The sequence below is a fragment of the Thalassophryne amazonica genome, chromosome 18, assembly GCF_902500255.1.
Source record: "Thalassophryne amazonica chromosome 18, fThaAma1.1, whole genome shotgun sequence".
Taxonomy (NCBI): Eukaryota; Metazoa; Chordata; class Actinopteri; order Batrachoidiformes; family Batrachoididae; genus Thalassophryne; species Thalassophryne amazonica.
Genome location: NC_047120.1, coordinates 42,714,001 through 42,737,153, shown reverse-complemented (window position 1 = coordinate 42,737,153; position 23,153 = coordinate 42,714,001). Strand labels below are relative to the sequence as shown.

The 23,153-nt window shown below is 41.1% G+C and overlaps 1 protein-coding gene across 1 annotated transcript in view; it reads right to left on the bottom strand.

The window, feature by feature from the left end:
* The window catches only part of tbkbp1 (TBK1 binding protein 1), a 57,799-nt gene that overhangs the window by 16,610 nt on the left and 18,036 nt on the right, over nucleotides 1-23,153 (bottom strand). Inside the window, 3 exon segments of the mRNA XM_034194184.1 lie at nucleotides 2,549-2,610; nucleotides 12,000-12,202; nucleotides 19,575-19,722. Of these exon segments, the coding sequence (XP_034050075.1) occupies nucleotides 2,549-2,610; nucleotides 12,000-12,202; nucleotides 19,575-19,722 (413 nt within the window).

Genomic DNA, 23,153 nt, shown 5'->3' with positions numbered 1-23,153 from the left:
CTCCGAATCAGCCATCGACAGGCTGAACGAACATTTCATTTCTAAACGGATGGCTGTCTGGATCCGTGACCATCGTGTGCCATTTCTCTGGTTATCACAAGAGCTGGACATCAACCATTTTCCGGCAGATTTCACTTTTAACAAGAGATTTTGTCATGGAAAGCCGAGCGGAGGCTTCGCGCGTCATGATGGATTCACTACTGGAGCGAGACAAAACCACCTCTGTTTTGGTCTCACAGTGTTGTGTGTGGGCCGCCAGAAGAGGAGGTACTGCTGGCCCACCACCAGTGGGCGCCCTGCCTGAAGTGCGGGCTTCAGGCACGAGAGGGCGCTGCCGCCATGGACACAGCCGGGGGTGACAGCTGTCACTCATTACCTCTTGACAGCTGTCACCCATCAACTCAACATCGTCTCACTCCATAAAGACCAGACGTCATCTCCACCTCGTTGCCGAGATATCATACTTCATTGGAGGTAATATCCTCAGCCGTTTTACAATATTGTTTGTATATTGTGAGTACCGGTACCGCTGTCAGTGGAAGCTGAGAGAGCGCTAGAAGGCACTCTTTTCCCTGAGGAATCTTCAGTACTCTGCAAGTTATTGAGTGAGAGGTGGAGGTGGCATTCCCACCGCTGTTGTTACTGGGTGTACACACACCCACACTTGACTGTCTTTGTTCTCGCCAGCAGTACCAGATCCGACAGTCGGGGACAGTGATCACCTGGGAATTCGGGACTTGGCGGCTCCAGTATTCACCAGGTTCTGTGGTGGCGGAAATCGTGTGGTTCCGGCTCTTCTCAGGACGGACGTCTTCTATCCTCGAGCCTGCCCACACGTCACCTTTGTGATTGACTGTAATTATATTTTGAGATTGTCTGTATATTCGTTGTGCACATTTCACAATATTAAATTGTTACTTTTTGGCTCATCTATTGGCCGTTCATTTGCGCCCCCTGTTGTGGGTCCGTGTCACTACACTTTCACAACACACAGGACGGCTTTGAGATGGTGTTCAGACAGCTGTCGGTGGTTTTTCCATCGAGTGATTATCCGAGAAATTGTGGATGTGCCTGGACATGCCAGAACATGTCCCGTGAGGCTTCATCACGGCGTTGCTGTGCGCCATGCGGCACCGCCGCGACTGTCTCGTGCCGAAAAAGTGCTGATGTCCACGTCTTTTCACAATTCCTGTGCTAGTCAGACGACGTCCCCGGATAAAACACAGTGTCCAGTTTGGAAATGAGCGGCACATTCCACTGTTACAGGAGTTTTTGTCATGGAAAGAGGAGCGGAGGCTTCGCGCGTCGCGGCGGTGCCGCATGGCGCACAGCAACGCCTTGATGAAGCCTCACGGGACATGTTCTGGCATGTCCAGGCACATCCACAATTTCTTGGATAATCACTTGATGGAAAAACCACCGACAGCTGTCTGAACGCCATCTCAAAGCCGTCCTGTGAGACCAAATGGAGGTGGTTTTGTCTCGCTCCAGTAGTGAATCCATCGTGACGCACAAAGCCTCCGCTCGGCTTTCCATGACAAAATCTCTTGTTAAAAGTGAAATCTGCTGGAAAATGGTTGATGTCCAGCTCTTGTGATAACCAGAGAAATGGCACACAATGGTCACGGATCCAGACAGCCATCCATTTAGAAATGAAATGGTCGTTCAGCCTGTCGATGGCGGCTTCGGAGCGCAGCGTCCCACAGCCGCTGGGGGCCGTCCTTAAAGCGACAGTAACACTCCTTATTCTCTACCAAGCCCGTAACATTTTCACCGAAAGCCAGATAAATTTTTCTAATGGTTTCCAGCTGCCAGTCTCTAACAGTTTCTGAAAAAATTCTGATGGAAAAAAAGCCCAAATCATTCCGCCATTTCCTGACAATGAAAATCCGCCGGGGGGCTGGACCACTCCTCACTCAAAGCCTGCTCACAGGCGAATGACGCAACCGACAGGCGTGGAAAAACTCACGCATGCGCATCAGGGTTCAAGCTTGTCTGACGCAATCACACGTGATTCAAATCCATATGGTTTTTGAAAAAAATAATAAAGTCGGATATTTTTCTAATAGACCTCATATATATATATATGTATATATAATTCATTTAATTTAGTGAACACTGTAAAGAATACAGATATTTTCTAATTAGGCCCTCTGGAGGTCAAGTTGAGGACACCACTGTGGTAGCCAGCAGGTAGCCCGACAATTGTCCCTGAATTGGGCCAGATACTGGCCTTGTGGTCCTTTATGAGAGGGAATTCCAGTGCTGCTCTCCTATTGGTCATTTAGGAGTGGGAAATCTCACGCAAAAATGGAGGCCAGTATCCAGCCCAATTCAGGGATGGATTCAATCCGGGGCGATGGTTGGGCGAGCCAGCAGGATACAGACACAGATCAGCAGAGGACGCCGGTGCATCATTTCTGCTTCTCTCATCCTTTCCTCCCTCCTTCCTTCCCTTCCTTCACCATCTCTTACTCTCAGTGCCCCCCCCCCCCCCCCCACACACACACACACACACACAACCCAGCAGTCCACTGTGGTCACTTACTGTTCATCTCCCACCTTCTTTATCCACTCCACATCGCACTGCTTGCATGGTGAAGTTATTTCCTGCAGAAGTAGAGCGTGAAATTAGATTAGCATGCAGATGCTGCATGAATATTGACCAAAATGTGATAGCAAGAGCCCACCGCAACAATATATTACCAGGTGACATCACAGAGAAAAAGCCATATCTGTTGTTATTGAAGCAGTGCACCTGGGTACGAAAATACTTGGACCTTGAGAGTTTGTTGATACTGTAGTTGCTTATCACTCAACATAACAGAGTTAAAAGCAAATTTGAGAGTATAGTGCAACTTTAATTTAAGGGCAAGCACATCCAAACAGAGTGCACAATAAAGGGATCCAGAGTATTTGTGTCGTGGACCAAAACTAAATGAGACCGGCTGAGTTTTTCACACACAGGTGTGTTTTATTTCCTTATTATTTTGGTAAATTTATCATTAAGAAACACTGTCTTTTAAATATGAGACTAAGTGCATGTGCGATGCCACACATCCTGCGGCATTTGTTTCTAATCTTTGTTTACTTCCTTCAAAATTAATGCAACATGGTCTTTAGTTGCAATACCAATATCAACTGTGGGGGCAGTATAAACACAATTGTACTGCTAAATACTCACAAACCATAATACATACAGCCTTTTGCAACCCCCTATATATATATATATATATATATATATATATATATATATATATATATATACGAGGTCTATTAGAAAAGTATCCGACCTTATTTAAAAAAAAAAAACATGGGTTTGAATCACGTGTGCTTGCGTGAGCCAACCTTGAACCTTCATGCGCATGCGTGATTTTTTTCACGCCTGTCGGTTGCGTCATTCACCTGTGAGCAGGCTTTGAGTGAGGAGTGGTCCACCCCCCTCGGCGGATTTTCATTGTCAGGGAAATGGCTGAGAGACTGCTGCTTTGCTTGATCAAATTTTTTTTAGAAACTGTGAGGCACATCCATGTGGACACCATTCGAGAAATTCAGGTGGTTTTTGGTGAAAATTTTATGGGCTTCAAAGACATTAAGGGATGTTACTGTTGCTTTAAGGACGCTCTCAGCAGCTGTGGGGCGCGCCGCGCTCCAGCTGCCATTGACAGGCTGAACGACCATTTCATTTCTAAACGGATCACTCTGTGGATCCGTGACAATCGTGTGCACTTTCTCTGGTTATCACAAGCGCGTCATGATGGATTCGCTGCTGGACCGACACAAAACCACCTCCGTTTTGGTGTCACAGGACGGCTTTGAGATGGCATTCAGACAGCTGTCGGTGGTTTTTCAGTTGAGTGATTATCCAAGAAATTGTGGATGTGCCTGGACATGCCAGAACATGTTTTGTGACGTTTCATCACGGCGTTGCTTTGCGCGTCGCGGCACCGGAATTCCTCCGCACGTCTGTCTCAATTTGCCGAAAAAGTGCTGATGTCCACGTCTTTTCACAATTCCTGTGCTAGTCCAGACGACGTCCCGAATGGTCCAGCAGCGAATCCATCATGACGCGCGAAGCGTCCGCTCGGCTTTCCACGACAAAATCTCTTGTTAAAAGTGAAATCTGCAGGAAAATGCGTGATGTCCAGCTCTTGTGATAGCCAGAGAAAGTGCAAACGATGGTCACGGATCCACAGAGCAATCCGTTTAGAAATGAAATGGTCGTTCAGCCTGTCGATGGCAGCTGGAGCAGTCTCTCAGCCATTTCCCTGACAATGAAAATCCGCCGAGGGAGTGGACCACTCCTCACTCAAAGCCTGCTCACAGGCGAATGATGCAACCGACAGGCGTGAAAAAAATCACGCATGCGCATGAAGGTTCAAGGTTGGCTCACGCAAGCACACGTGATTCAAATCCATATGTTTTTTTTTAAATAAGGTCGGATACTTTTCTAATAGACCTCGTATATGTCATATATATATATGTCATTATATATATATATATATATATATATATATATATATATATATATATATATATATATATATATATATATATAAACGGATTATTAACAGAGTGCAATGGTTAAAAAATTGTTTATTATATGGCTGTTTTTCAGCTGCGTCAATTTGGGAATAACCCTGTTGTGTCTGAAGATTTGGGGACGTTTATGCTGGTTATACGGTCACAAATTGAGCTTTATTGGGGACACGTTAGCAGAGCTGTGAAACGGCTATTTGCGACCGTATAACAGCATGAATGTCCACAAATCATCAGACACAAGAGGGTTATTCCCATTCTAATTCAATTCCATTGTTTGCATGGTTTATTTTTCTGTAGGTAATTCAGTTGGCGAGGCTTACCGCCGAGCCGAGGCAGCGTCGCTCCAACAGCAGTCAGAGCGCAGAGTAATCCATCAAACATAAAAATCCATCAAATGTGAAACAGTAATTCTGTATCAGAATCCACATCAATACTTTTGTATGGTAGCTTAAATTCACCTATTTCGATGGCGGCATTGGTACACGACTTTCTCTAGCTCTCAGCTAACAGCACTAATAGCTAGCAGCACACAGCCAGTGTTCAGTCAAATTGTGCACCTCGTCGCATAAATCGACAGTTCAGTGTCCTGCATTTGCACGGAGGACAGGAATGACATTTGACAGGAATGACATCTCGTCAGAACACCGGTCAGGGAGCGGAGTAATAAATCCAAATGTGAAATGGTATTTTGCCACTGTTACCCCAATATTATACGGCCTGAAATCTCACATGATTAACCAATCAGACTCATGGAAAAAAATGTAATTGGATTAGAATAACATTTAATAGATATTTATGGATGTTCATATGCATGTTCATGTCCGACTTGGATGTTCTAATCGTGTTTTTAGCTTTCTTGTTTGTAACAAAGTTTTCAGTCTGTTCTTGACTGTAAGGAGCTTTGTTTTCATCTTGTTGGTCTTTATTTTGCATGTCCACACGAGCGCATTTACTGTTAATTCCTCTAATTCAACAAGCGAAAATGTCAAACACCTTTCCTGGCACAGGTGTGTTTTTGGATAATGTGACAACTGTGTGAAGTTGAAATAAAAACATGATGTGATACAAGTGATGTTAAGCAGGTGAGAAGAATCATGTTAGTCTATATACAGTGGATAAAGTCTACAACACCTAAGGATTTTGCACATTTTCATTTCTTTGTGCAATTTTAAAAATATATACTGCCTTCTCTTTATCAAAATTCTGAAAATTATTCACTTTAAACTCGCAGAAAACAAATCTGTACAACATGATATAATAAAAATATCAAAGCCAAAATAACTTACTGTATAAGTGATGGCAACCTTGAGCACAACACAGCTAAATAATCACGTTCACAGCAGTGCTCTATCAGTCAGGGGATGGACACACAAACATTTCCAAGTCACTGAATACAACTCCTGGCAAAAATTATGGAATCACCGGCCTCGGAGGATGTTCATTCAGTTGTTTAATTTTGTAGAAAAAAAGCAGATCACAGACATGACACAAAACTAAAGTCATTTCAAATGGCAACTTTCTGGCTTTAAGAAACACTATAAGAAATCAAGAAAAAAAATTGTGGCAGTCAGTAACGGTTACTTTTTTAGACCAAGCAGAGGGAAAAAAATATGGAATCACTCAATTCTGAGGAAAAAATTATGGAATCACCCTGTAAATTTTCATCCCCAAAACTAACACCTGCATCAAATCAGATCTGCTCGTTAGTCTGCATCTAAAAAGGACTGATCACACCTTGGAGAGCTGTTGCACCAAATGGACTGACATGAATCATGGCTCCAACACGAGACATGTCAATTGAAACAAAGGAGAGGATTATCAAACTCTTAAAAGAGGGTAAATCATCACGCAATGTTGCAAAAGATGTTGGTTGTTCACAGTCAGCTGTGTATTAACTCTGGACCAAATACAAACAACATGGGAAGGTTGTTAAAGGCAAACATACTGGTAGACCAAGGAAGACATCAAAGAGTCAAGACAGAAAACTTAAAGCAATATGTCTCAAAAATCGAAAATGCACAACAAAACAAATGAGGAACGAATGGGAGGAAACTGGAGTCAACGTCTGTGACCGAACTGTAAGAAACTGCCTAAAGGAAATGGGATTTACATACAGAAAAGCTAAACGAAAGCCATCATTAACACCTAAAGAGAAAAAAACAAGGTTACAATGGGCTAAGGAAAAGCAATCGTGGAATAATAATTCATTATTATCAGGTTGTCCTAAAAGTTCCCTAAAAAGCCTTCAGTTAATTCAAAATGCTGCAGCTAGAGTACTGACGGGGACTAGAAGGAGAGAGCATATCTCACCCATATCAGCCTCTCTTCATTGGCTTCCTGTTAATTCTAGAATAGAATTTAAAATTCTTCTTCTTACTTATAAGGTTTTGAATAATCAGGTCCCATCTTATCTTAGGGACCTCGTAGTACCATATCACCCCAATAGAGCGCTTCGCTCTCAGACTGCAGGCTTACTTGTAGTTCCTAGGGTTTGTAAGAGTAGAATGGGAGGCAGAGCCTTCAGCTTTCAGGCTCCTCTCCTGTGGAACCAGCTCCCAATTCAGATCAGGGAGACAGACACCCTCTCTACTTTTAAGATTAGGCTTAAAACTTTCCTTTTTGCTAAAGCTTATAGTTAGGGCTGGATCAGGTGACCCTGAACCATCCCTTAGTTATGCTGCTATAGACGTAGACTGCTGGGGGGTTCCCATAATGCACTGTTTCTTTCTCTTTTTGCTCTGTATGCACCACTCTGCATTTAATCATTAGTGATCGATCTCTGCTCCCCTCCACAGCATGTCTTTTTCCTGGTTCTCTCCCTCAGCCCCAACCAGTCCCAGCAGAAGACTGCCCCTCCCTGAGCCTGGTTCTGCTGGAGGTTTCTTCCTGTTAAAAGGGAGTTTTTCCTTCCCACTGTAGCCAAGTGCTTGCTCACAGGGGGTCGTTTTTGACTGTTGGGGTTTTACATAATTATTGTATGACCTTGCCTTACAATATAAAGCGCCTTGGGGCAACTGTTTGTTGTGATTTGGCGCTATATAAAAAAATTGATTGATTGATTGTGGATGACTGGATGAAAGTCATATTCAGTGATGAATCTCAAATCTGCATTGGGCAAGGTGATGATGCTGGAACTTTTGTTTGGTGCCGTTCCAATGAGATTTATAAAGATGACTGCCTGAAGAGAACATGTAAATTTCCACAGTCATTGATGATATGGGGCTGCATGTCAGGTAAAGACACTGGGGAGATGGCTGTCATTACATCATCAATAAATGCACAAGTTTACGTTGATATTTTGGACACTTTTCTTATCCCATCAATTGAAAGAATGTTTGGGGATGATGAAATCATTTTTCAAGATGATAATGCATCTTGCCATAGAGCAAAAACTGTGAAAACATTCCTTGCAAAAAGACACATAGGGTCAATGTCATGGCCTGCAAATAGTCCGGATCTTAATCCAATTGAAAATCTTTGGTGGAAGTTGAAGAAAATGGTCCATGACAAGGCTCCAACCTGCAAAGCTGATCTGGCAACAGCAATCAGAGAAAGTTGGAGCCAGATTGATGAAGAGTACTGTTTGTCACTCATTAAGTCCATGCCTCAGAGACTGCAAGCTGTTATAAAAGCCAGAGGTGGTGCAACAAAATACAAGTGATGTGTTGGAGCATTCTTTTGTTTTTCATGATTCCATAATTTATTCCTCAGAATTGAGTGATTCCATATTTTTTTCCCTCTGCTTGGTCTAAAAAAGTAACCGTTACTGACTGCCACAATTTTTTTCCTGATTTCTTATAGTGTTTCTTAAAGCCAGAAAGTTGCCATTTGAAATGACTTTAGTTTTGTGTCATGTCTGTGATCTGCTTTTTTTCTACAAAATTAAACAACTGAATGAACGTCCTCTGAGGCCGGTGATTCCATAATTTTTGCCAGGGGTTGTATAACTTCGACTTGATTTACATCACTTATTAAGAAGTACAAACAGTATGGTACCATGTGAAGAAGACTAGTGAGGGAAGCCACCAAGACAAACAACACAACATGAAGGAGTTACAAGCTTATTTGGCTCTGAGTTTAGAGGCTGCGTAACACAACTTTTATTATACCACCAACTTCACAGGGGAGTTTAAAAGAAAAGGACCGTTAGAAGAAAACAGATCAAATCTAGGCTTTCGTGTGCCATTTGACAAACTACAGCTCAAGTTTCTTATCATCTTTTTAAGAAAATCTTCCTCTATTCAAAAAACTGAATTTTCTTCAAAATTATTTCTACCTTGCAGCTCTACAGCGACAAAGGTGCACATCAGGAAAAACTGAAGAGAAACTGAAGTCTGTCTTTGCCTTAAAGGCATCGGTATACTTCAAAATACGTCAAACTTTAAGAGTGAAAAGAAATCTTTCACAGCTTCTTTTCGTGTCGATTAATTATTTCATCCAGTTCTGAATTAAGTATGTCAGCTCCTCTCCATTAAAATGTAGTTTTCTCTTAGCCACCATTACCATCATCATTTGTAAAACTTTTTTACAAATGAACTCTTCTGTTGTTTTTCAAGTCACTAAGAAAGATGGCTTGACAAATCAAAAAGATATGTTGATCGGCTCTTTAATGTATCGTTTTGTTTCATGTCTTTTCAATCCTGGCATTTCTTGTCCTTGCTGTGCAGCTGAAAGCTACCAGCTTGACATTAACTAGCTGGGTTAGGTTTGTTTCCCGCTGGGGAAAGTCATTCTCAAACTCTGTTCCTCCCTGTGGTGCTGTGAATCACTGAATAAAACTCCATCGTTTGCTATAGATTCTCTTATGTAATGACCACTACTGCAAATATCCACCTACTGATTTCTTAATCGCTTTGAAATCCATCAGGACAATTCATAGAAGTGGCTCACATGAAGGTACTGGGCTTAGCTGAGTCACAATCCTCACAGTTTTTGAGAGGAAACATGCCCACATCTATTTTCCTTCATGAATATCACCAATAAAAAGAGGGTTTTCTTCTTTCTACCTGAATTAAGATGTTGTCACACTGTGACAGACTGAGTAAACTGATTAGTAACAGATTGAAATAATTTGTCCAGTGGTAAATATCACTCAATCTGTCAGTCTCTGGTGGATTTGGGGCTCTGATTGACACATGATGTCACATTTTCACAGGTAACACAAACAGCTGCATGCAGCAGAACGATTTTCTCGGTTTCAAGAAATATATGCGTGCTCGGGAGGAGCTGGATTTGAGCGGGAATCATTGAGGTTTGAACACAAATGTGGCTTGAATCAGGCTAGCTCCGGGAGCATGACGTCATATTTCCTCACTACGTTCTTCTCACTGTGCTGTCATTCAGCGCGGCTGCAACAGCAAGGACAGCAAAAAATCTTCTTTCTCTGTGATGCCTTCTCGCCAACAGAATCCACCGGTGCACTCTGACACCCAGACCTTTTCTTCAGTTAAGTCTGACCTTGGCTAACAGCTGGGAACTGTCCTCTCTCTCCCTATGCTGCATGTGTTTGCGTTCTCAACAGCAGAACTGTGACGTGGACATGGGACTTGAAACAGTTACTGGCCATTCGTGTTAACGATGGCACCTGCTTATTGACTGTTGATGGACAAATGAAGGAATCAAGCATGACGATCAGACGTGATGATGGCCATCGGAATGCTTAGAATGGCCTAAGCTGTGGGTCACCCCTTTGAGTCTGGTCTGCTTGAGGTTTCTTCCTCAATATCATCAGAGGGAGTGTTTCCTTACCACTGTCACCTGTGTGCTTTGCTCTAGGGGTTGGTAAGGTTAGACCTTACTTGTGTGAAGCGCCTGGAGGCAGCTTTGTCGTGATTTGATGCTGTATAAATCAAATAAATTGAAATTACTGTGGAACTTGTAGAACTTGGAAATACTGAGGGAGATATCAACTTTGTTTACATATGAAACTATGTGAAAACAGAACAGCGCCAGACAGCACAACGATACTCTATATGGCTGCTGAGTGCTAACACAGAAGTACAATGAGAGGGATGCAGCTGTGTTTCAGGGTATGTATTTATTACTACTTTGTTTCTGGTTATCCCATCTTATTTAGATGTATTTGATGTTTTGTTTTTTGTTTTTTCTTAATATACCACTGGTTACAAAGGAGCCAGAGCTGGAAATGTGTTAGTCAGCCAGAAAATTCAGGCAAAAACAGTGCGCCCCTACGGCAGTAGCGGAGTGTTGCTTTATCAAGACACTAAGTAATTTCCTCCTCCAAATTCACTCTATTTATTTGACAAACCGGTCCCAGTTATGACATACAAGCTCTCGGTCATTCACTCTCCAAAGTTCAGGTCACAAAATCAATCCAGACCCTCTTTTTAAATGAAAACTAACTTTTGGACAGGAAGTACCACTGTATGCAGAAAATCAGTTCAGAGATTTTTAATTTTATTGTTCTTGATGGTGGTGCTTGGCAAGAGCACAGCCTGAATATTGGAGTGTTTTCTTCTTGGTAATACGATTGAAAAATATTGGGTTGTCTTAAACCTACAGACCCGACTTTCCCACCTCCTATACATTCACTCTTTGTGCAACAGCAGGTCCATCATGCAGCTTTTTGATTCATGCTGCCGAATGGTTCTTCTGTCCATTTTAATGTCACAACAACCACATCACTTATTGACATTATGGACGATGCCAGTCACCCTCTGCACACCGTCATCAGCAACCAGAGGAGCCTCTTAAGCCATAGACTGCTCCTTCCCAAGTGTAGGACCAACAGACTGAAAAGCTTCTTTGTCCCCCAGGGCATCAGCCTGTACAACTCCTCACTCAGGGGGAGGAGGAGTAACAGGAAGACAGAGGACGGGAATGAGAGGAACAGTAGTAGCCAGTAAACCAGTATTGATCAGTATGTCTGGTATTTATATTGTGGATTTATATTTGCAAACTGTTTTTCTTTTTTACTTTCACTTTTGATACTCTGTGTGCTTCTTACCCTGTGTGGTGCTGGAACTTCAGTTTCCCTGGGGGAGTCTTCCCAAGGGATCGGTAAAGTTCTATCTAGTCTAATCTACACAACTTTAAAGATAGAGTGTGTATTAGCTGTTTGTTTGCTAATGCAGGCTAACAAGGTTGAGAACTATCATTTTTGTGAAATAGAGGACCATACGTATTGCTGATCACATGAGAAGTCAAGGGATGAATCCCTGTGGCCAATGAAGTGAAGACCTGAAGGGAAACAAAATTGTGACTGGCAACGACATAATGCAATCTGCAACCTCACCACTAGATGACAATAAATCCTTCACAAAGTAGATTTACAGGTAACTAATAAGTCATGATCCTTTTCCAGGAGGAAAATGTTGTCTATTTCTGCATGACTGGAACTGTGACTCACCTGTGGTTAAGTGTTCCTGACATATTATAGATGGTGCAGATATGGACTCAAACTATAATGTGTCATGCTCATGGTTAAAGTCACTCACCCTCTCCATTTGGCTGTTCTGCAACTCCCGCATCTCCTCTTTAAGTCTTTCACATTCAGCCTTCAGCTCCTCTTCACGCTGGCATGCCCCCTGCACCTCATGCCGTGCCCCCTCTAGCTCCGCCTCCAGCTGCTGCAACTTCAGATCTGACAGGGCGTCCAAACTACGGGAGGTCTGGAGGGTCAAACCGGGACAGTCCAGCACTAAGAGGAGAGAACGCGTGGGGAGAAAGGAGTGAACGGACGTTTTCACTGCTGTTCTCCTGATGGGTGTTTTGTCTTTGCTGTATTCTCTCCGTGGTTATTGTTCAACAGATATGGATGAAAGCGCATTAGTGCCGACGTTATTTCCAAGGGCAGCATCTTTCACTTTGTACCTTGGTGATGTGATCTGCGTGGGCATGCAAGTGACTCAGCTCCGCTCACATATCTTCAGTCCTTGAGCCAAGAGGCTCTGTATTACCATAGCTGTATAAGCCTTTATCCCAGAAGCTCCTGCCTCCTCACCAACATGCTCATATCTGCACACATGAACACTCACGTGCATTCTTTCCCTTTTATCAGCACAGGACATCGGTATGTTGACTTCGCTCTGATTCACAAATTCACAATACATTGCTGACGTATTCAATTGGATTACTCAACAATGAATTGAATTCAGTTGACGCATTCAATTTTTAAAGACTTTGTTGCCTTTGCAAACCTCTACCCCGCCCCCGAGGTGGTGATGTCGCATTTCTTAGAATGAGTTTTCCAACCGAAACCCATCCTAGGAGAGGTCAAAGGTTATCTGCTGGCTGTAACAGAGATTAAGAGCGGCGGTGCAGCCTCCAAATGGAGTAATTTCCTGATTTGGTGGCATGGTTTTATAAACCAACAGGGCTTGTCTGTAATTTTATTCAACACTCTTTTCCAGGCTACACACTGCAATGAAAATCCTGAAGCAACCTACTGCCTCCGATAGTGTGGTTGTGTTTTTGCCTGCATCTGCTGCTTGTAAGCCGGACGTCTGCGCTCTTATGATCACCTTGATCTCTCTGTAATATTGTCTGCAAGAACGTTAACAAGTTAGCTGAAGAACACCTAACTTGTTTAGTGCATGTACATTGGGAGGAAATGATTCGAGTTTGGTTGTGATCTGTCAACGATCAAGTTCCGAGGTTGAGGTAAACTGTCTGTCCTCATGTCAATACACAGGAAAATGGCTAATTTTGTGAAAAGGAGTGTAGATATTTTATTGTCACATGGTTGATTAAAAGCCCATATATGTAACGTTTTCTTTAAATGGCAAATAAAATGAAATGTGGGTGTGACATTGATGTTCTCTCTTGGCTGTTTGTTGGCTGGCTGGTTCATCATCCAATCTTCTAGGGTCGCCACAGCAGATCAGTTGTTTCCATCTCACCCTATCCTTTGTATCATCCTCTGTTACACCAACCACCTGCATGTCCTCCCTCAGCACATCCATAAACCTCCTCTTTGGCCTCCCTCGTCTCCTCCTGCCTGGTGGCTCCATCCTCAGCATCCTTCTCCCTATATACTCTGAGTCCCTCCTCTGCACATGTTCAAACCATGTGCAGAGGAGAGACCTAGTTCATGATTCATCATCCAATAAATACATAAAAATGAAGGGGGGCATTTCAGGTCTGAACTTGTATTTGACAGTTTGACATTTTCAGGAAAATGTGATTAAAAATAAAAACTTCACATTTTTATTTAATGCAGATATTCTTATATTTCGTTTCACCTTTGACTATAATGTTATGAGTTTGGTTGTTTGTATACGAGCAAATTTCTGTTATGCATGCAGTGGTGGGCACACTTTGGATAATCCGATAACAGATAATTATCGAAGATAATGTTTCATTATCGGATTATCTTTTTAGATAAATTTAAAAACCATCAGCGGACTAATTATCTTCCGATGAGTTACCGTCTGATAACTTTTAGACCGATAACGTACTAAACTAAGTTGAACAGTGAAAAACATTTTTAAAACTGTTAAAGCTGTTCAGACCTACCTGTTAAAAGTTTCCTAATAGACATGTTGTTCTACCCTCTGCAAACAGAAACCACTCTATCGTCTGTCAGACACTCTGTTCAGGGTCCACAGATAACAGCATTAACCTCTAGTGCCTAAAACTCTCGTGAATATATTCTCTGGGTTTATAGACGTTAGTGTATTTGCGTTTGTTAAATTCCACGCATCTTAAATGTAGCAGACACGGATTATCTGGAATTTTGTTTGACATTTTTTCAAGGACGCTACTGCCATCTACTGGCCAGGAGTGTTCATGGCAGTATTAAATGTCTGGGTACATGGCTGCTCTCAAAGTGTTGGTATTGTCCATTGTCCAGGCGCTTTTTGTGTGCATATATTTGTTAACTTTGTTTCTAAAACTACGGTTAGAAGTAATTCCGACTCCTTATCGGTCTACATGAATGAGGTTGGCGCCATGTTTTTAGTTTTTGTGGAAGTGACGACAAGAGAATAAGCCTCCTGATTGGATAGAATTTTAATCAGTACCGCCACCCAAAGGTTTGGCAGACTAATTACAACACATTTATACGGTTCGATGTGGATGGATTTTTTTTTAAACAACGTAGTGTGGATGAAGTTTTTTCCCCAAACTGAAAGGGTAAGATATTCGGTTTTACAAATACCCGACAACGTGTGTACATGGCCTTATGTCTGTGAAAGGCACTATATAAATAAATTTACTTACTTACTAATATTGAGTGCACGTTTTACAACATCATAAAAGTTTTAAAACATGCAATTGCGATGACACTTCCAGGGCTCCGTAAAAATGCCTGTTTTTACAAATAAAAATGGAATAGTTTACAAAAGCACATTTATCTTTAAACCAACACACAACACACATCACATTAACGTGTTGGTTTACATAATGGATTACTGAACCAATCACTGTTTAGCACTTTTACCCAGAATGCTTTGCGGTCTGTGTTTGTTACAAAACCTCAAAATTAGTGCCTTATTCAACATTAAAAGATATATGTTATATTTTAACTTTGTACAAATGACAGAATTGACATTAATGGAGTTATTCTATCAGTATTTTCAAAAAACCATAAGTTAGTATGACTTTTGATGATTTTTCAAGACCTCCGCCTGACCGGAGTGTTGAAATTGATAGGGAGTTGGCTTTATGGCTGTTCTTGGTGTGCTTCTGTGGTGGGAGTGTTATTGTAAATAAGAGCTTCTAGCAGAAGCAGAATGTTGATTATGATTAGTAAAGAGTTGATTTTGTGGGTGCTCTCAGGATTTGTCTGTGCTGTTTCCTGCAAAGGGCAGCATGGTCAAACATTTTTGCTTATTCTTTAGGTCTTTTACCACTTTTGATGCTTTCAAAAGCGATCGTGTTAAAAATCAATTTCAGTTCTTTAGTAACTGCAAATGTTCCATAGACAACACCGGAATTTATCGGTTATCGATTATCTGTAACTTCTGATACATTTTTGGGTGGTTTATCGGTTTATCTTTATCAAAGATAACTTTTCAGTTATCTTATTATCTGTTATCGAAGTTAATTTTTTGGTTATCTGTGCCCACCACTGTATGCATGAGTGTCTAATAAATTCAAATTCAATTAAATTCAAATTCAGATAATCGTGTAGGGTATTATGTTCACTTCAGACTAAAGATATCATTTAAATTTTGACTAAGCAATGTTGATTTTTTTTTTTTATGTCACAAAAAAAATTTAAATTACAAGGGGTTGAACATGTTTTCTGGCACTGCACATCATATCAACACAACTAGTTGTCATATAATTATGCTGTCATTGAATAAAACCAGTGAAATATTTTGGGCGGATCTAAATAAAGAGGTGGAGCCAGGACTCTGAAAAGTACTGGCAGGATATGTCATTGTATGTACAAACACATTTTTGCAAAAGTTTCCAAAAAGGTTGGGTCAAGTCTGAAAAAGCCATTTGCCAGTCACATAGGCAGCAAATTATAAGAAACAATTGTCCTCGTGAAACTTCTCTCTCACCTTTTTCTCACGTTCATGTACGGGTCATGTGTCCTGAGATTTAAGAGTCTGAGCAAAGTCTCCCCAAGGACACTTCAAGAAAGTGAAGTGCTGTCAATGCTTTCCTTTCTTAAAGGTGGACATCTTTGAATCCCCACGTTTACATCAGGGGAATACATTTGCTTGGAATGTGTCAGATGAGCTCACGGGTTTATCAGCATTTGGTGATACATAATGACAATAGGGCTCATTCAGCACTACAGATGGGAGCAATAGGGTGAAAAAGACTAATATTAAAGACAGACAAATATTACAGACAAATATTAAAATGTACAAGCTGGAAATGTTTTTTAATGTTAATCATGAAGTGTTAATTTCAACATCCACACAGATTGTAGATTTTTTTTTTTTTGTCAGATTTTATTAAAATTTTGGAATTTAGGAGAACTCTCTGTATGCAGTTTTACAGCAATCAAGCTTAGAACAGTCTTTCAATAATAATCTAATAATAATAATCATGTTATTATTGTGTATAGAGTGCACTTGTAGCCATTGTTTTGTTCAAGGCCACCCCTGCCCACTCTCCAGATCATGTGGAATTGCGTCAGGAAAGCCATCTAGCGTAAAACCTGTGCCAAATAAACAAACAGATCCATATCGGATTTGCAAATGAAAAAGAGAGAAGTCAAAGGCACTTACTTTTTTTATAACAATAATATAAATGCCTTACATGCATGTGTGTATGACAGTGTCTGCAGTGAAGGTGACACTCTCAGCATAGTGGCTTTCTGTGTGCATCTTGATCAGGTTTTCAGCCACAGTCTGAAAAGACACTTAAAAATTTTACAATAAATAAAAATAAGACATTATTATTATTTGTGGTGATTGGCAGATCGCAAAATAGCTTTAGAGGTACATGCCGCCACCTACTGTATTGGAGTGTGTAGAATCATGGCATTAGTTATTCTAAGTCAATACAATACAGAACGTGAAACCACAAAATAAAAAAAAATAAAATGTAAACTCCTAATAAATATTTTAACACTATTCAGGCACAGCACAAGTTTGGTAATTTTACAACAATCATGCATCACTTAGAAAAACACTGACAAATCTTGACTAAAGACTGAACCTTTTTTGTCTGTCCTATGACTATAACACTTGGCTTCTTCTTTTTTTCAATTACATGACAGAATCTAGCCACTTAATAAATTATTTTTACATTCTGCATTTGACATGTACAGAATGTTTTCTAATGAAGATAACTACATAAGATGTAGGTACTTATGACAGAATTTTTCTACTTCCGTGGACAGAAACACGGCAAAAACGCAAAACAAAGTGAAAATGCAAAGAAAAAGTGACAATGTGGTGGAAAGTGAACATGTGTTGTGGTTTGTTTATGACCCAGAGCTCAAACGTGTCGTGGTGGTTGTACAGGCGAAAGAACACAGCTACTCTGGTTAGCCGTGTAGGCTAACAATTGTCGACACAATGTCTCACATTTGTCTCGTCTTTCCTTCTTCACTGGGAACCGAAAAAACTGCACTTTTTGCAACTGCTTTGGTGACTGCAGCCGAAAAAACAAAACAGTACACCATTTTCCCGTGTGAGGTCATGCTGTGTACATATTGCATAACGCGAGTGGCTGTCCCCATAAGTGGTCAAATCTCGCGATATCGCACAGGGTTCAAGTGAGACTGCGCTGCCCTATTACTGGGATGAATCACTACATTGTTTAGACAAATGATAAAGCACACAACTGACTGAACTCTTGCCTGGCAGCATTTGGTGCCAAGTTCTCATGACCAGGCACACAATTCGGCTTTTTTTGGTTTTCACAGCTTGGTGGACTCAGCTACCATGGCCCTGCTTACATTTGGCTCAGGAAGACCCGTGTCGCAGACCAAACGGTCAGCCCCTAAAAATCGGTCGGACTTTTGCAACTATGCATGCGTCATTTCGGACCACAGCAGCACATCTGAGACGGAGTCTCTTCACCCAAAGCAATCAAATGGATTAATGGGACTATTAACCATCAGATGATGAAGGTAAAACCTCGCTTCTGCTGTTTTTTTATGATTTGCTGAATTTATGTTGAAATGACTGTTGTACTAAAGCTTCAGATATCTGTCGCTGAGATAGTGTGCAACATCGGGCCAGGCACAGCAAAACTCAGTGCAACTCTGGGCAAACTTGGTGTTCCCTCTGTCCTGATTGATTGATATTTTTACAGTAGTTTGTTCCATGTTTGCTGTGCAAATTGGACAAGCTGCATCAAGCCTGCTCTGTGTCACTCAAGCACGAGGGGGCCGACACATCCCAAGAGTCCTGGTGAGCACCCGAAAATCTGAATATGTTTAAATCCTGTATGAGTTTATCAGAACTTTCAAAACTGCCTGCATGCAGCAGCATGCTGTCATTCTCCAAGGACAGACATGAGCTGTGCTGAGGCACTGCTTGGGAAAACTCTGCACAGAACTTGGCCAGGTGTGAGAGCTGATTTTTTTTAATTTTTTTTTATTATTTGAACACTTGGTCATCACCTTTTTGGTATGGAATCAAAGTCAACTAACCTACACAAAAAAGCTTTTATTATGTCTGCCAAGGATGAAATAAAATCATCGGTGTTTATGTGACTGACTGTTTGTCTGCCTGTTAGCAAGATTATGTCCAAACTACTGCATGGATTTTGATGAAATTTTATTAGCCCATGGAAGACCATAAAATTTTGGAGGTGATCTGGATTCTGTATCAGGGATGAACTTTATATAGGTGATGGTCTAGTGGTTAAGCGTTGGGGCCCTTGGGCAAGGTCCTTAATCCCCTAGTTGCTCCCAGTGTGTAGTGAGCGCCTTACATGGCAGCAGCCTCACATCGGGGTGAATGTGAGGCATTACTGTAAAGCGCTTTGAGCGTCTGATGCAGATGGAAAAGCGCTATATAAATGCAGTCCATTTATCATTATACTCGTATAGGCCTTGAAGTATTACGTTAAAAAAATATTTCATGGATTCTCACCAAATTTGCACCACACATACATACTAGGGCATGGAAGACTCTACTGAATTTTGAACGTGATCCGGATCCAGATTCTGGATCAGGATTTCAATTTGTACGCTTCACTTTGTCTGATTTTGAGGATTACATCAAAACTACTTATGGATTTTGATCAAATTTTCACCTAACATTGGTGTTAGGCCTTGGAAGACTATTAAATTTTGGAGGTGATCTGGATTCGGATTCTGGATCAGGATTTTACTTTGTACACTTTTAAGGATTACGTCAAAACTACTTCACGGATATGACATCACAATATAAAACCAAGATCAGGAAGACACTATTTTGTTTCAGCTTGTGAATGAAATATCAGATTGCAACATCTTGGTCAGTCAGACCCGTCTGGATCAGTATGCAATTATTGCAATGTGTTGTGGAATCCGGATCCAGGTAAAGTCCGGGTCACGGTGTGAATCACATATCTTTTATTTTGAGTCCTCGTCAACCCTTGGCGGGCATCTAGGATTGCTCTCGTTTTACCTTATAATCATACTAGGTTTTTAGGATAGTGTCACTTACTGTGTGATTCTGGCCCGGCGTGGAGCTGCAGATACTGCATGTCTTTGCTGTGCAGCTGTATGTTGAGTTTCTGCAAAGAGCTGTCCCGCTGCCTCAGAGCAGACTCCAAGCTCAGGATGCGCTCGACATGCTTCTCCACCAGGCTCGTCTGAAATCAAACCCAAACAGATGATCTCATGAAAAGACAAAGAATAACACAGTCCTGCTTGTTTTGGCACGCCCTGCAGATAATTATAGAAAGTGCCAGAAGAAGAGGGCAAAGGTCACTCGAGGCACAGTTGGTGGATTGTACTGTATTAACAATCACAGCTATAACTGGAGGTGACATTGATACTGTGTTAGTTCTTGGCAGGTGGCACTTCCAATGTCTTTGGCGCGCCTCATCCATGAATCACTCTGACCATACAAAGCCGCTAAGGCTGCTCCACAAGATCCATTTGAAGGACGAGATGGTTTACTGTCACAGAGGGATAGGGATAGCTTTGTATTTGTACAACCCCTGGCAAAAATTATGGAATCACCGGCCTCGGAGGATGTTCATTCAGTTGTTTAATTTTGTAGAAAAAAAGCAGATCACAGACATGACACAAAACTAAAGTCATTTCAAATGGCAACTTTCTGGCTTTAAGAAACACTATAAGAAATCAGGAAAAATAATTGTGGCAGTCAGTAACGGTTACTTTTTTAGACTAAGCAGAGGGAAAAAAATATGGAATCACTCAATTCTGAGGAAAAAATTATGGAATCATGAAAAACAAAAGAACGCTCCAACACATCACTAGTATTTTGTTGCACCACCTCTGGCTTTTATAACAGCTTGCAGTCTCTGAGGCATGGACTTAATGAGTGACAAACAGTACTCTTCATCAATCTGGCTCCAATTTTCTCTGATTGCTGTTGCCAGATCAGCTTTGCAGGTTGGAGCCTTGTCATGGACCATTTTCTTCAACTTCCACCAAAGATTTTCAATTGGATTAAGATCCGGATTATTTGCAGGCCATGACATTGACCCTATGTGTCTTTTTGCAAGGAATGTTTTCACAGTTTTTGCTCTATGGCAAGATGCATGATCATCTTGAAAAATAATTTCATCATCCCCAAACATCCTTTCAATTGATGGGATAAGAAAAGTGTCCAAAATATCAACGTAAACTTGTGCATTTATTGATGATGTAATGACAGCCATCTCCCCAGTGCCTTTACCTGACATGCAGCCCCATATCATCAATGACTGTGGAAATTTACATGTTCTCTTCAGGCAGTCATCTTTATAAATCTCATTGGAACGGCACCAAACAAAAGTTCCAGCATCATCACCTTGCCCAATGCAGATTCGAGATTCATCACTGAATATGACTTTCATCCAGTCATCCACAGTCCACGATTGCTTTTCCTTAGCCCATTGTAACCTTGTTTTTTTCTGTTTAGGTGTTAATGATGGCTTTCGTTTAGCTTTTCTGTATGTAAATCCCATTTCCTTTAGGCATTTTCTTACAGTTGACAGTTGACACAGACGTTGACTCCAGTTTCCTCCCATTCGTTCCTCATTTGTTTTGTTGTGCATTTTCAATTTTTGAGACATATTGCTTTAAGTTTTCTGTCTTGACGCTTTGATGTCTTCCTTGGTCTACCAGTATGTTTGCCTTTAACAACCTTCCCATGTTGTTTGTATTTGGTCCAGAGTTTAGACACAGCTGACTGTGAACAACCAACATCTTTTGCAACAGTGCGTGATGATTTACCCTCTTTTAAGAGTTTGATAATCCTCTCCTTTGTTTCAACTGACATCTCTCGTGTTGGAGCCATGATTCATGTCAGTCCACTTGGTGCAACAGCTCTCCAAGGTGTGATCAGTCCTTTTTGATGCAGACTAACGAGCAGATCTGATTTTATGCAGGTGTTAGTTTTGGGGATGAAAATTTACAGGGTGATTCCATAATTTATTCCTCAGAATTGAGTGAGTCCATATTTTTTTCCCTCTGCTTGGTCTAAAAAAAGTAACCGTTACTGACTGCCACAATTTTTTTTCTTGATTTCTTATAGTGTTTCTTAAAGCCAGAAAGTTGCCATTTGAAATTACTTTAGTTTTGTGTCATGTCTGTGATCTGCTTTTTTTCTACAAAATTAAACAACTGAATGAACATCCTCCGGCCGGTGATTACATAATTTTTGCCAGAGGTTGTAATGTTGAAATCCTCTATGTGTGAGGAAATGTATGCTCACTAATGATCCAATTACCAATTGTGAGTGCATCTGTATCAACTAGACTACACAGCACTTACAATACAACCTTGGTATACCATGGCAACACACAAATAAATGATAGCAATACCCAAGCAGGGGTCATAATTTATGTTGAAAAGTATACCATCTTAATTTTCTGAGACAGATAACAAAAAAAGTTTCGACTGGATGGTCTTGGACCAACCATTATGGAGTTATGGGGTGAAAAAATGGAGACACAGGCATGTTTCAGTTTGTACAGGGGTCAAAAATAAATTTCTCCTGTTTTGGTAAAAGGTGATGCAAATTATTGGCTGAGGCAATAGGACTAAAAATTTAATCATTTTGGCTGTTCTGAATTTTTGGTTTACAAAGTAACAAGCAAACCAGTTCAACGTCCATTTTAACATAGGCATATGTTACCATGTAACATGATAATTAGCATAACAAAAAGGGTAATCTATTCCTTTTTTAAGTCATAGAATCTCAACCAATACTTTGCATCACTTTTTTCCCAAAATTTGAGCAACTTAAATTTTTTGACCTGTGTACAGTGGTACAGGTTGGCTTTTGTCACCATTTTTGTTTTTTACCCTGTAATTCCATAACATTAAACAATATACAGTCCAAACTTTGTAATCCATCATTGACCCCAACCTGGCTCCAGATACCATCCCAGACAGCAAATGGATCCAGGCCTGATGTAGTCCAACATCTGGTACCGTTCCTGAAAACGGAGCTGGTCCAGACAATTTTTGCACCCTGGCCCAGATCCAGCACGGCTCCAATTTACAGTTCTGGAAAAGACCAACCGTTTACAGCCCATATCTGACACGGAACTGGGACAGATGTTCTCATCACGGTACTGTGGCAGGAACATGGGGTTAGCAAAACGATAAGACATTTTACCTGCACTTGGCAGAAACTATCCATTAGCAGTTATGAACTCATATCGCAAAGCGTTTTTTTTTGTCCATGGACACTGATCTGTGTGTTACAGTTACAAATTAGTTTCCTCAGATCCACGGAACTTACCCTCGTAAAGCTTGCTTGTCATAAAGAAAAAAAACTGCTTTGCGATAAGCTTTTAAAAAAAACCTCAGTAACACACTAACACTCCCCCCATGATGAAATCCGCGCATCCCACGGATTCGCTGAGTTTTCACAGGCTTGAGTTTATTACCACTAATGAATAGTTTCTGCTGAGTGCAGATAAAATTGCTTATTGTTATGCTCACCTCATGTTCCTGCCACGGTGCCGTGATGCGGACCACATCTGTCCCAGATCCATGCCAGATATGGGCTGTAAACGGTTGGTCTTTTGTGGATCCAGTTCAGATCTGGTCCGGATCTGTT